The sequence below is a fragment of the Diachasma alloeum genome, unplaced genomic scaffold (assembly GCF_001412515.2).
Source record: "Diachasma alloeum isolate Michigan unplaced genomic scaffold, Dall2.0 Dall_scaffold_00210, whole genome shotgun sequence".
Lineage (NCBI taxonomy): Eukaryota > Metazoa > Arthropoda > Insecta > Hymenoptera > Braconidae > Diachasma > Diachasma alloeum.
The window spans coordinates 1783068-1798968 of NW_021680375.1; the positions used below are offsets into that span (position 1 = coordinate 1783068).

The 15901-nt window shown below is 37.8% G+C and overlaps 1 protein-coding gene across 1 annotated transcript in view; it reads left to right on the forward strand.

Moving 5' to 3' along the window:
* LOC107036670 (mucin-2) overlaps positions 1 to 15901 on the forward strand; it is a 58269-nt gene that overhangs the window by 24913 nt on the left and 17455 nt on the right. The window contains exon 2 of the mRNA XM_015254782.1: positions 6905 to 6999. Coding sequence (XP_015110268.1) covers positions 6915 to 6999 — 85 coding nt within the window. The 5' untranslated portion in view covers positions 6905 to 6914. The remainder of the gene's footprint in view (positions 1 to 6904; positions 7000 to 15901) is intronic.

Here is a 15901-nt window from a genome sequence, read left to right on the forward strand (position 1 = left end):
ATTTTTCTCTCACTGTGTATAGGCCAGTTGGACGTCCATTTATAGACAGAAGGGAAAAGTTACTTGGAGACAATAAATGTGAAATAGCAACGATTAGTGAGAAATTAATGGGGGCTCATTATCACTTGACATAATTTCATAAACTGTTTCAAAATGCTTCTACTTCCATCACCCAAAAAATAAAAATTACCACATAACAAAATTAACAGACCCGACGAACTCCAACTGCCAAAAAATTATGTAACAACAGATTTAACGAGGATATTCTTAAAGAATTACCTTTCACGATTCAAATACAGAATACTTCGAATAAATCCGCGTCGACTACAAAAAACTCTTCATTTTTTTCCCCTGAAATTAAATTCACTCACTTCAATTCAATTTACACGATCCGTTGAAATCAACAAATTCCTCAGTTGAATATTGTTCTTTGATCGTTCCAACACTCGCGTGTTATGTTGAATAAACTTTTTAATTCAATGAATGTTTTTTCATTGTTTTCTTCCCTCCATCATTTTCTGGCCACATGTAACAAGAAAATAAATGAGGGGAACGGCAATGGAGATGATCTTCCCTCTGTGGTATCGCGTAACTCCAGCACTCGATTCTACACGCAATTCTATAAATAAGTACCTATGGGTTTAGTTACCTTAACGTTTTCCGACCTGTTGCATGCCGATGCTGAAGAACTTCACCTCTACGTTTTTCTTTCTCCCGTGAGTCCAAAAGTCATGAATAGTTAACGAGCATTGAAGAGGAATATAATTCTGAATAAATTGTAATGTCGTAATTAATTGACATCCAGTGATTGAAAGCGCAAGTGACAGAGTAATGTCTCACATTACTTTATAATTACTTAGCATTTTCTTCAAATAAAACTGGGTGTTCTACCCTTACAAAGTGGAGAGAGCGTCGATTAACTCTATGAAATAACATGGACATTACAGAACAGGCTGCTATAATTGATAGAGATAAAATATAATATTTTTAACTGCAATTGTCTTCATAGGAATCTATATAATTCAAACAAGAAAAGCGGTGAAATTGACATGAACATTTCAAAAAATCCGTGAGAACTGTAAATTTCAATTTAATTATGCCGGGAAAATGAATGAAAAATCGAGAAAATTCAAAGAAATCTCTCCTTGAATTTCAGATTCCTCTGAATTTTCAGGAAATTCCGTCAAAAATTCTTGGAATTTCAAGAATTTTAAAGGGATTCTCTGAAAATTCAAGGGAATTTGGCAGTGAATATTTATGTTCCCTTGAAAATTCATGCAATTGTGAAATTTCCTTCCGCTAAAAAATTTGGATTTTACTTATGAATTTTCAGAAGTAAACCTCCAGTTTCTCCTCTCAGTAACCTTCAATTCATTCAATAATCGCCATAGATTTCTCAAATTCGCTTACAGTTTGAAAATAAATTATTCATAGAATTGTTGTCGCATGCCTCAATCAATTAATTTGCAATCTGTTAATTGTCTTCGAAAAATAGTACTAGAACCTCAATTTGGAAAATTCCAAGAGGAAATCTCTTCGTCAAGCCGTAACTCCTTCGTAGCCAAGCCTGAAGGCCTATTCAATTATTAATAAACACACTACAATACAATACATTAAAGAAGGGGTGAATGTTCCGAAGTGCAAGTGATATTAATTTCACAATTCACTTTTTTCCAAAGTGGATTCACATTCGTGTCTCGAGGAAGAGTATTCTGGAGGTGCTAGGGCGTGCGACCGTAGAAGACGATGCTCCCCGCTAATTGTCATAATTGACCGTGGAAGAGTTCCCAGGGTCACGACGTAGTACCTCCAGTATCTCTCACTCCTTCATTATTCTCTTTCCTCTCTCCATCCATTGTCTTCCTCACTCCCGACATATTTCCCCTTCAAAGAAAAATAAACAAACATCCTTCGTTGCTTCAATAATCAACAGAATGATTCAATCACTCTCTACAGGATTTCAGAATTAATGTCACTCCGGAAACAACCAAAAAAATTAGAGTGTCAAGATCAATGAATGAATAACGGTTCTTTCTTAGACCATAGTCCTCCTTTACGTAAGCGCTAACAGCTTGTGTTGACGTAACGTTTCATCTTCTTCGGCTGCGGCGTCCAGCCGAGAAGTTGCAGAAGCCGTAACCGTCACCACGATTAATCGAAATAAAGAGGGGGGAGGGTGACTTAACGATAAAGAAAAATCGGACTAAAAAGAAAAATCCGTTCACTGTGGTATCGTAATTGACAGGACAGACGGCTGAAGTCCGTGCTGCGGTGGTATACTGATGAATAGTCCTTTACCATCGATGTGTGTCCATTGGATTGCATTAGCGGTCAGGCGTCATTGTGCCAACTCGCGCGGTGAAAACTCACTGGATTGATCATTCCGCCTCCCTCATCAGGTAAAAGAAAGGGGGTCTCCTTCTCAGGTACTTCTTGATGCACTTCCTACTCCTGTGCATACACTAACCTCTTTATGCTGGTTTCCCTTCGTCCCTCGAACTCTCAAACATTTTACACTCATCGTCCTCCTCTTTCAGCCTCTTCGCTGTCCCTTCTACCTCTTCGTCAACGGCGGGAGGTGGTAGACTGTATGCCATGGCTTCTCGCGAATCAATTAGAGCCAAGCCGCGAAGTACACGAAGAAATGCCATGGTGCCCTCATGCATTTAAGTAGGGAGCAGAAGGGAACAACAGAGCCACGGTGGAAAAGCCACCATCCATCTGACAATCCGACCTTCTCGCGAATCAATTAGAGCCTACCTGAGAAGTAGACGGGTGCATCGCACTTACAAGATGTATTTTCGTTTCTTTTACCGTTTTTCCTTTATTTTTTATCTCTCCCTGTAACTTCTTTGGTGAGGATTTTTGCCGCGGAATGAGGCCGGTAAATACAGTCATTCATGGATGCTTTTTTTTTTGTTTGTCCTGGGGTAGACAATTGGAAAAGTGTATGATAGGGACTTTCGCCTTGAAGTTGTTCTCTTTCAAACGCGGTATCCGAATCGGCCCGTTAAACCTCCTCAAGTGAGAGGGGCAGGTGGCAGGCGTTTACACTTTCAGAACCGTCTCTCTGGATTCTTGAGCATCAAGTGTAGATTTTCATCATTCACTCGCAATTTAAATTGCAACAATATGTATATTCAACGATATTAAACGAATAAAATTGATTAAATCAAATGATTTCCTGTTTCTGCATGTTTCATCACGGTCAATTGAGACCATCGGGGTAACTGCAAGATGATAGTAAATAATTGCCAAGGATCGTCAGTTTAGTCGGCATATGAGAGAAGACTAGAGGGGTGGCACGAGTGTGCGGACAGTTCCGTTATCAGCCTCAAGGCGCGCATGGTGTTCGTTCACCATTACCGTGGAACGCGGAATATGATTACCCTTTCCTTCTATCTTGGGAACAAACCACTTATATCCTGAGGTGGAATTCAGGTACAATCAGGGGGGTCTTTTCTACCCTTTTTTCCGGGCATTTATGTCGCCGATAGGAGAGAAAAATATCTCACTTCATTCGGTAAATAACCGCAGGTTCAATTTAACACAGCCACTATTTGCATATTTATTTTTCAATAATTCCAGGACGATGACAGAATAATTGCACGCGTAACACCTTTTATGACGCCTCACGCAGTCAACCACAAACATTATTCCAAAAGTATTCATTATGAGGTGTTAACCTTCATTAGTGTCAACAATAATTCTTCGAGTTACCTTTTCAAGGGCTATTTATCTTCTGCACCTTTCTCGCCCCTCCACCCCTGCCCCCCCCCCCTTGTCCGTCAAACCTGCGTGCCCTTATCTCTTTACCATCCATTCACCGAATTCTCGGCTGAATGAAGTCGCCAACTGAATACCAAAACATCCCACACAACCCTAGGGGGGATCCCACAAGAGGTTCCCTCCCGCCCCTCTCTCGCTCTCTCTCTGTCTTCGACTCTCTCACCTTCTCTGACCGGAAGTACACCAGGTACTGGAGTGACTCTCTCTCTCTCTCTTTCTCTCATAAATGTGAGATGTGCAATTTTTTCATACACAGAAGTACCATCAAGGGAAAACTGACACCGGTGTGATGCTAACGAGCACGTCAAGAATACTCGAGTGTCACTTGGTGCCCCGGAGGGGTCACAATGGGTCACGAAAACCTAACCTAGGGTGCTGCCCACGTTCTCTTTAACCATTCCACTGGGGCTCTTTACCCATTTATAAGAGCTTGCGGGTGGGACTTTGTGGAAGACGAGATACCTTTGCATCTCGCCGACCGATTCTACGGAGAGTCAACGTTTCCGGTTCATTATAAGGATCTCCATGTGCATTTGCCAGTTTGGCGTTCTACGGCCATTAAATTTTCAAATATGACGGAAATAAAGATCGATTCCGCGGGCGCGGCGGTNGCGGCGGTGGTGTGGAAGGGGGGGGGGGGTAATGAACACTAATAAACTTTTGCTGTTTCTGCGCTGGTCCTTTCCGCTGCACGGAGAAAATTATTTCGGAATTAATTAAATTTCAAAAAAGATTTTTCAGGTTCATTCGACAACCATTTGTTGAATTTTTTATTAACGTTCGTCAATTTTTGCATAAAAAATCACAGAAGCTGCCATATTTCTAATTCAATAAATTCAATCAATTCTTCGTACAAGATAGATGGTGGGGGCACATATATGTACATTTGAAAAGGTGGCCCGTCTGTTATTTTCCTCGATATTTTTTTCCCGATTTTTCTTCCCCGACATTTGTTCCTCCCCAAATTTTCCTCACGTCAATTTTTCCTATGTTACTTTTCTCATGTCACTTTTTTCCCAACTTTTTCCCTCTCTAATTTTCTGATTCAATTTGTATATTTTGACGTCTTGTTCCATCGATAAATAATTGAAAGAAATGAATGAAATTCGTAATTGCAATTGTTTGTTTGTCTATTTTGACTGATTGAATTGCATGTAATATTCTGTGGACTGTTCTTGTAATATTTCATTTTTATATACATGATTATGACGTGTATTAATTTTTTTTTCATTCACTTTACTGTTCGTAGGGATTATTATTTGCTCAGGTATCGATGGGAAAAAGAGGAAACAGTTTGTTTTAGGACAATCTGTCGGGGAATAAATGTCGGTGAAGAAAAGTCGTGGAACTATTTGGAATGAATCCCGCAATCATTTATATCTTGTCAATCGATCAACGTCTCCCCAAGAAGATATTTTCGTAATAATCCACAATTCCTTGTTAAATTTGATCCATCATGCAAGACCAGGTACCACAAAAGTCATCGCCGTAGCCGAGAGGACGACTCTACGTAAAATGACGAAACTGCGACATCCTGACGACCCGCTCCACAATCCCTCAAACAACTTACTATACGAACGCACCCAAATAGAACCCATCACAGACAGATTCAAGAAATTAACGACAACTTTCGCTCTTGGTAAACTGAACCATATTCGCGACCTCTGCCACAAACGCATGCCCAATATCAAAACCCGTTCCAAGTACACTAATAGAACGGTTTAGTTATTGTTAACGAATGGATTTTGGTTAGAGGTTAGGGTCTATTCGGTCCCACCAAATGTTCATTCTTTAATAGTTAACGAATGTATATTTGAGGAGCGTTGTTTGACTTGACTTCCGCCATTCCAGTGAACCATTCGTTAACTATTAACGAATATTCATTTGGTCATATTCAACTCTACCATTCGTTAATAGTTAACGAATCTCGTTTGGAATAAATGAATCATTAACTATTAACGAATCGCGGTAACAGTTAAGAAGCCTCGATTGGTGCAACTGAATTGTTCCACCTTTTCTATCAATGTATATTCTTTAGTGATGCCACAAGACGAGACGAGACAAGAAATGTCATTTTCTCGTCTTCTATCGTCGAGAGTCGAAAGATTCTCTCGCAGTCTCTCATCTCGTCTCGACTCATCTTATTTCGTCTCGTTCCGTTTGGAAAAAAATAGCAGGTAAAACGAGTCAGGAAATTTGAGTAAAAAAAATAAGGGTTAAGGGTTTGGGTAAATATAAGGGTCAGAAAATTTAAAGTTCTCGTCTCTGTTCTCTCGTTCTCTCGAGCAACTTTTCTCGTCTCCTCTCGCCTGCTCATTTCAATCTCGATCACCTGTCAGTGAGAGAGATATAAAAAGACGAGGCAGATGATACAAGAAATGAGAGGTTGTCATGTAGATCATCTCAAGCAAAAAATACTGTACTCCAGGTAACGCAGATCTTCCACAATATGAATTATCACGGCAGCGACAAGAGACAATGTATGCAATTCAGTCGACAAGTTCATGAATTATGCGAACGCAACGAATAAGATAGTAACATCGGCTGTGTGAATGATTAATGAATTGAACCGATGGATACGATAGATGAGTCGCTCTTGCAGATGCGTGGGGTATCCGGTAATTAAAGATACACGAGAAGTCTCGATTACTTGCTTTAAAAAATTTATTTATTACTGAAAATTAATTTTCCATATACATCCACCAATTATATCGCATTTAAATTTTAACACGATGGAACCTTACATTTTTTTCCGTTACCGGAATAACGGACATTATGCGGAGTTGTACACATTCCCACGGCTTGGTAACTAAAAAATATCTATGTCTTTCGGCAAAAAAAAACAATATAAAGAAACAGCCAAACCCGTATTCACCGCCTACCACAAATATATACTCACCTGGATTGTGCGATAAACTTCTATATGGAAAATATGTAATAGGCAACTGAGAGGAAAATAGACTGTCCTCTTATCGCACTGGGATTTCCGGAGCGTTTTAATAAACATAATAGCTACCACTGTAAACTTATCTCACATTTTGAATTTTTGATAAATTTTCGGAGGTGATTAGACACAAAACAAATAATTAAATAAATATTCTCCTATTTGTTTCAGGATACGGAAGATGACGGGGCTGAGTGCCGGGCTCTACCGGCCTGGAATAATTCTCTGGCTGTTAGCCCTTCTCACTTTACGTGCCACACATTCCGGTGAGTAATTTATAAAATTTACCCCAAGTATTTTCCACAATCATACCTCTCTATCATCGCACTATTTACAATGTACCAAGTTACATTGTTTTTTGTGCCCCTGCCAATTGTATGATTTACATAATTGCCTGAATGGCTAAGAAAACAGAAAGTTACAACTAGTTAAAGGATGTAAAGTGGAATGAGAAAAAAAACAATAATAGAATTACGTTGTCGCCATCCTCTTCATCCTGGCTTCATCATTGCCAGTTAAGTTTTCTCTCTCGTTTTCTTCAATCTAACGTTACGGTTGGACGCGCAACGAGACACGCTCCAGGTGACGGACAATGAGGGAGAAGGCCACTTAGAGTTGGTGTTACAAAAGAACTGTGGCAGGATGCAAACAGAAAAGGACGAGGTATGAGGCATTGATGTTGGAAGTATTGAACTGGCAGGTTTGAATTTTCTCCAGCGTCATCGAATTATATTTCCCCCGAAGACCTCCCGCAATATGTCTTCTTCCAGCAAATTCCTGGCAAAAGATGTGCAATGCATTCAGAAGTTTTCATCATACTGTTTTTATGACAGTGAAAAATGCTCGTGCTCTGATGAGTCTATATCGAGGCATCAATTTTTCTTCTCAATCGCATCCTCAATCTCGCCTTCAATACCTCAATCGTCTTGGATTCCTGTTCTTATGTTCCCCTTGGACTGTCGTACAGAGGAGACTTCTTCCTGAATCACAGCTAACTGCAATTGGAAAGCCCTTCTCTCTTTAACCTATCCATAATGGGTGCGTTTATTCGTCTTAACTCCAAGACTTTTCCCATGGTAACTTCTCTCTCTCCCTCTCACTTTATCTACACCCAGTCTTTTCACTCGTACATACGGAGTGTCATCGAAGAGTTGTAACAGCAATGCAGCTCCTCCCTGGGCTAGCTTCTCTTCGTGGTATCGTCAGCTTCCGTTTAAGTACAAGAGGCCGGTTCTATCCGTTCCAGGGTTAAGGACCAGTAGATTCTTTGATAGTCCAGTCAACGGGGCAGAAAAATTGAGATAACTACTGAAAGTTTTGCAAATTTTATTCACCTCGTCTCAGGGATTAAATAATACGACTATTGCTTTTTGCTTTATCGCTAAAGGGAGTGTGCATATATGTATATTTTGACTTGTGCCAAAAAATTTCCTTCAAGTTTCGGAAAAGATCCAGAACAATTTTTCCAAGTTTTTATATCACGTATGAAAAAATCCTATAGAATTTCCTATGGAGAATTCCAACATTTCCTATAGAATTTTTCTGGTGGGATTTCCTATAGAATTTTCTATAGGATTTCCTATAGAATTCACTATAGGGTTTTCTATAGAAAGTAACACACAAAATTGAGATTCGAAACCAATCGGTCACAAGGGTCAGGATTAGGGACATAAATTTGATAGGAAATTCTATAGGGAATCCTATAGAAAATCCTGTCGGAAATCCGATAGGAAATCCTATCAGAAAAATCCCATAGGAAATGTTCGAATTCTCCATATAGGATTTCCTATAGCATTTTTGCATACGTGGTAACCTCGGGACAGGATTTCTAATTGTGAATTTAAAACCCTTCGGTACATCTCATGTACTATTTCGTATCAGCCCGGGTTGTATCAAGCGCTCTCAAGTGTAATATAAGAGTCAGACACTAAATCAGTAGCGAAGCGGTAAACTGGGTAAAGTCGATTTTGACTATTGGCTAGTTGTTGACGAATATCTCGGAATCTAAAAGAGATGGAAAAATTTTTGTCATAACCTTTTTTGTAGAGCCAATTGAGGGTTATAAAAAAGGTTATGAGAAAAATTTTGCTATCTCTCTTGGATTCTGTGATATTCATCAAAAACTGGCTAAAAGTAAAAATCAACTTAACCCGGTTTACCGATTCGCTACTGAAATGTGAGAATATGTGTACGTCCGTATGAAAAGGGCCCACTTTGTCGCATTTAGTTTCCGAGATATTCACGTTTTTCTATCGACGTTTCCCATTTAACCCAATGTTAAATTATTTTTTCGATCTTCGATAGCGACGTTATTTTTCACACTTTCGGAGTCATTTTTGGCTCAAAATGTGCGGAATCGTACTAAGATTACTGCAATATACATAACTCCAATACCGCCAAAGTGGGCCCTTTTCATGCGGACGTCCACATATAAGGGTCAAAAAGTGGAGGTTAAAAAATGAGGGTTGGAATATTAGAGTCAAAAACGGAGGGCCTGAATGTAAAGGTGAAGGAATGAGGGTCAGAATGTTAGGGTTAAAAAAAGAGGGTCAGAATATGAAAGTGAAAAAAGTGGGTGTTAGGTAATGAGGGTCATGTAAGGGCTAAAAACGGTGACCAAGCATAATATATGATTTATATTTAGACCCTCATTGTCTAACACCCACTGTTTTTACTTTTATATTCTGACCCTAATGGTGGGGAAATAGGTCACGGCTGGGTTCACTTGAAACACTTTTTTGACTCAGATTTAACATTTAATAATGCTTTTAATACAACTTGATTCAAGTATATTTTATTATACTGTATTCAGGTATATTTTTTTCTTCCGCATGGCTTCATAATTCGAGTCTTACCAGCTCTTAGCGTTACCCAGAATCCACGGCGGAGCCGTTACTGGTTCACAGAGATAGGCATAATCATAAATTATAATTGTCACTAATTTCATAAATACTCAATCAAACAATAGAACTTAACAATTTTTCAATTATTAAATTAACCAACAACTAAATATTCAAACTTTGAATTACTTTACCACTCAATAATCGAATCGTAAGATCGACGATTATTTGAAGAATCTTAAATACTTTTAGGAAATTTTAAATTATTCACTTAATAGTTATTTGAAAATTTGGATTAATCAATGCAGTTATTTTAAGGAAAGTATTCTAATATTATTGAAGTAATGATTGATGCCGATCACGGCTGGTACAGAACCCCAAAAAATAAATTTAAAAAATATGAAATTTGAAGACCCCCATTTATTAATTTATTAACCACGATCCAGTGACATCTGAATCCCTAAAATAATCGTGTATCATTGATCAGTAAATTCCCACAAAGTAACAATTTTTATCGGCTACAGTGAATTTATTTGATAATGCATTTGGTAACAGGTTGCTGTGGATGACGCATAAATAGTACTATCGCATCATCAAGAGGGCTTTGAAAAGCACCTGGAGGCTTCTGGGGGCCATATCAGGGCCATGAGAATGAGATAAAGAGGCCATTGTTGAGTTTTGCACCGCTTAGAGAGAAAGAGAGAAAGAGAAAAAAGGACACCCCCTCTGAATATTCTCTCATTTCTTCATCTCACTCTTATTCTAGTATACGTTTTGTATTCATTCCACTCCTGGAGGCTACTTTTGCCGGGGTCAGCTGCGGTCATAACCGTAGAACCCATAACGGAACACGTGGGTGCAGCGTCAGCGTGACACGGATTAAATTATCAGGTGTTTTTTTGGGATGAAAACTTCGATTCATCAGATCATAACCTATCTCTCAGTTCTATCGTGCATCGTTTGTTGGCCGATAGATTCTCAGTTTGTGTTTAGATCAAACAGTTCTCCGTCATCTCGTTGGGGCTAATCATTAATTTCTGGATGAGGTCAAGATAAAAAAAAAGTGAAGCGAGAAACAGTTACGCGCATTGGACCGGTTGTTTCCTTTCATTGGTTTCGCCCGTTTTTTTTGTTTTCCCATCTTCGACTTTTTGTTTTTTCCCTTCTCAATGGATCCCTTTTTCCCAAGGAAACAAGGAAGCACTCCATGGAATGCACCATGGATGAACAACCTATGAAAGTGTCTGGATAGATTACGTTTTCACGCTTTGTAACAATGAGATCTCACAAAACATGATACATGGATAGAAAAAGGGGAAAAAACAAACTGCATAGTGAAATATTTCAAGGAAATTGGCTCTTAAGGGCCTCTTTACCTCAAGTCTTAACTTGACTTTCGCTTCCTTATGATTAAAATGCGCAGAGAAGAGGGAGGTTATGAGCCATCGTCACGCTCCTGTCTCTCTAAAGGAAGTGAAATTTATTCAGTATTTGATTTGTCTTCACTATTCACCATGAAAATCACTTACCTGTTACCAACTTACCTGGGGTAAGCAAGAATTTTTAACCCTTAAGGATATTCCAGTACTTGGGCTATTTCTTCTCCAGCGAAACAGTTTTCTACTTTTGAAATCGAACATCAGAGGTTTCATTGAAGCCCATTTGACCCTAAGTTTCCGGACATTGTGCAATGGATTTATTATTTAATCTTTGCAAGTCTGAATTTGAATATCGACATTGAACCGAAAATGTTTTAAAAATTTGAAAAAAAATTGAAAAGTTTACTTTTGGGGGAAGATTCATGGAATAATTTGAAAATTGCAATTTTTTGAAATTACGAGCATTTTCTCTTAATAATTTATAAACAATCAATTTTCTACCATAAAAATCATCAATCATCAATTAGCAATATGCTTCCGAGTGGTTATTTTGCACGACATTTCCTCCTATCATGTATAATTTATTATTTATTTCATTTTATTAAACTGAATAAGATTTTTTTTTGACCAATTTCGTTAAATTTTCAACTTAGTTGAATGTTATCATCATCATTATTATTCTGACTCCTTTCTTCTACACAACCGATTGTCTTTTTTACCGTTCAATCACTCCCCTCAGCCCATCGATAAAATGTTAATAGAAAAAGTTTATTTATACATACTTGAACGAATTTGAAACACCACATTTAAAGAAACCATCAAAAAGCTCACTTTTAGGGACATTCATGAAAAATTCGAAACCAATATAACTATCGTAATCATCTTTTAACTTGGACTTAATGGCATTAAAACAAACATTTTAAGCTATGATTGAATTCATTTGAAGCATGATATTCAAAGATATCCCCGGAATTCTGATTTTCGAAAAATACAAAATTTTTGCAAATTTTCAAACAAATCAAAATAACGGTTATTGCTATTCGCTTCATCTTCGAACTCGGTGAAAAGAATATCCAAACAAATTTTTGAAGCCATTATTCAATCAATTCAGAACATTTTTTTTAGTTATCGTGGGACAACCGATTTTTGAAAAAATTCGAAAATTAAAGAAACTAATCGATGAATTAAATTTTAATTAATGGCGATCAATAGGGCTCAACAATACCTCCTTTTAAAAAACAGATTTAATTCCATCCATTCATTAGCGAACAATGGAAGAAAGACTTTGTTGCATACGTACACACACGTACGAACAAAAAAATTCAAAACATGAATTTGAACGATTACAAAGCTTGGATTCGGAATAAGGTTTTCGAAAGTCTGAACAATTTCAATTATTTATTTATAAACAACGAATGTAATCTGAATGTTCTTGAATATTCACAATATTTTTCAAATTTTTCTCATGCAATTTAATTGACAAATTAGACGATTGAAAATGGTTGAATCTATAGTATGGTCTGTACCAAATTATAAAAGATACTTGGATATCCTTGAAGTAGCTCTACCCTTATGGTAAATGCAAAGATTATTGAAAACTGCAAAAAAATTGCAGAAAACTCGATTAGATTCGGAATTGTAATTTTCTTCTCAATTTAATTATCGTTTTGGTTTTTCAAGGAAGGAATGTTTAAAAATCAGGATTTAACCCAGTGTTTTATGTGAGAATCAACATTTCCATTGCAATCAAAGATTAAAATCTGAATTTTTTTTCATTAGATGTGAAAAAATCAAGAATTTTGTTGACACCTCATAAAAAATAATCCACCGTTTTGCAAACAAGTTTTATTATTTATTTATAAGAGGTAAATGTTTGAAAAAATATCAATATTTTGCGAAATTTAATTTAGATAATACTGACTGGGTCTGAATTTTTTCAAATTTTTTCCATGCAATTTAGTTGAAAAAATTAAACACTGAAAATATCCAAAAGTACAGCGTATTAGCCCGGCCGAAGGGCAGAGCGATTTTAAGGATTAACATTATATCAGTGCTCCGTCAATATTTTACCATCATGTTTGTCACCCGTAAATACTGAATTATTGTTGAGTATCATTGAATTACATTGAAAATACGAATCATTATGAAATCATTTGCCGGCGCGGCCTTGTCTCACACTCGCAGTAAAAGTTCATTACCATCAACCGCGTGCCCCTCGTACGCTCCAGTGAACATTACACCTTCTGAGGAGAGGGGAAAGGGATTGCAACGTCGATAGACATTTCGACTCCCTAGCCTCAGGTGATCAGGATTTATTTTACCTCATGTCTTTCGTTCAAACTTATTATATTTTTCTTTTTTTATCCTGCGGTGAGGATATTGCGTGCACCACGAACTGAAAACCTATCCTTCGTGTCCCATCACTTTCTGCACGAGGTCGTCTAGTCTTGGCAATGTGATTGACCACTGGAATGAATATCCTTCGAGTGACTCTCACTGGATAATAAACGTAAACAACGCAACAGGTGGACCAATAAAAATCATCATTAGAGTTGGATGAGAAGTCTGTTGGACTTCCGGTCAATCTCGTTGGTTATTCTGGAAATCATCTCTATACTGGGAGATCAAGTTGAAGTAGCTCTGAATGAATGTATGTAACCACGTTGTTCTTCAATCGTTCGCCAATGAATGGATGGAATCGAATCTTTTTTCTTAAATGTAGGTGTTATTGAACCCTATCAATCGCCATTAATTAAAATTTAATTCATCGATTAAAGTAGCTCTACTCACGGTAACGCAGACGAAGTGGGGTGGTAATGCGAAGAGTCGAGTAGGAGAGGCCTCCCCAGGCTGACGAAGTGAGGCGCCTATAAACCCGTGATGGTAGACCCTAAAATGCGAATAAAAAAATGTCACACATTCTTAATTCATCAGGAGTAAGGGCGCCAAGCCAGACATTCGTGAAAATCAAACTGTTTCACTCCTTACGGTTACGTATCACGTCACGAAGTCACGCGGCCGGTCTTGTAACAGTGAAATAAGAGAGAAGAACTCACTGTGATTGGGGCCAAAAGTATCAATTCACGCGTAAAATCGGAGGTACTATTTTCGGGGTGAATGACCCGTCCATTCCAGTCCATTGATGGTATCAATTTCTTTTCATCTGAATGTCTAGAAAAAAAAGCATCCGAATCCGTCTCTGATCGATTCGATTTCATGTTTGTCCGTTGATCGTCCTTTTCTTATACCCAAACATTGATAGTCATCGTGAACAGTCTATTTAGGAGTGATTGTTACGATCCTCTGGAGCGTTTTTTCATCTTAAATATCCTGATCACGAACGTGGTAGTGTCTTATATGGGCAAAACCCTCGGTTAATTCATGGCGAAAATTCTAAACACATATTAGCACATTCTTGAGCTCCCGCTTTTTGCAAAAAGAAGGAGGAAGAGGAATGATGGCGCAGTCGGCGATTTTGTCCCCGACAGTTAACGGTAGATTTCTCGAGAATTTAAGAGGCCAGGAGTGAGATTTATTCGAGTGATTGGAGACCGCTGAATTGAAATCAATGAATGGACATTAACAATTATCATCGTCCCACATAATTTCATTTGGTTGAATGTAAGCGTGACACCATCGGTACGTGGCGCGTGTGAAGTACTTCGTGAAAGAACGCAAGTCTCGTAGGGATAAGAGAAATAAAAGAAATAAAAGAAAGGGAAAAAGGACATACGTATATGCACACATATGCCTCATTCATGGAGTTGTACATTTCCCAGTACAATTCGATTCGCTGGAAATTGTCTGTGCGTGTCTCAAAGTCCACAACTCGTGGAATGCTGATATATTCTGTCCTTATCTTAGTATTTTATTTAAATTCTTGTGTCCTTTCTGGCCCTCATTCTTTTTCACCTGCTTCAGCTGTCGATTATTCTCACCTGTTTGATGGGAAAATACAATAGCAGTCATAAAGATTCATATGTGCATTTGACAGTGGAATCTCAACGAGACTCGAATTCTAACTCAAATTATCCGATAAATAGTTATCCATTTGAATTTATTCCGAGAAAATACACTTTTCCATGTCACTGGAGAATGAATTAGAATATTCAGTAGTCCAGTCATGCATGGGAAATCTCTGCAGTTGTTGGTTTATTCTTGGAACAAGTGTTAGAAATAAAAGACTAAATATTGTCGGTTTAATAAATATTTTTACGAATTAATTATTCGAGAAAAATGTTCTCGACGCGTTTGAAAGGATGAATTTGACAATCAAGGGGATGGAGATTCTGAACAATTGGGATGATGAATAACGGCGGTGACACTTTAATTTCCCCAGAAATTTTCTAGACAAAACAAACAAAAAAATATGGGTGAAAGAGGGGAATCTCTGTAGTACTCAAAGCCCATTATTCGAGGGCTTTTGCACACGAGGGTGTTAACGAGAATGGGGACAACGCCAGGACCATATGACGCTCTTTGACTTTAATTCTCCGTCACTTTTTTCCCTATACCAATTCCCCGGGGGTAGCTCACTGGCAATTGCAAGTGATAAACGATTATACCAGGCTTTACGTTTTATTCAGTGAACATTATTTCTGAGAGTCGGAATTAATCTTGAATCTTCTCAGGATTTGTTTTCTTCTCATTGACTAATTGTGGAACACTCAAGGCTCTTCGGAGGTTCAGACAATGGTTTGAAAATGAACTATTGTTTGAAAAAATATAAAACAAATGGAAAATTGCTCTTGGATTGAATATAGTACAATTATTTTTGCTAATAAATTAGCAATATGCTTTCGAATGTTTATTTTGCACAGTATTTCCTTCTATCATGTATAATCCATTGTTTATTTCATTTTGTTAAATTCAATAAGATTTCTTTTCAACTTATTTTGACAGATTTTCCACTTAGTTGAATGTTATCATCATCATTATTCTTATTATCC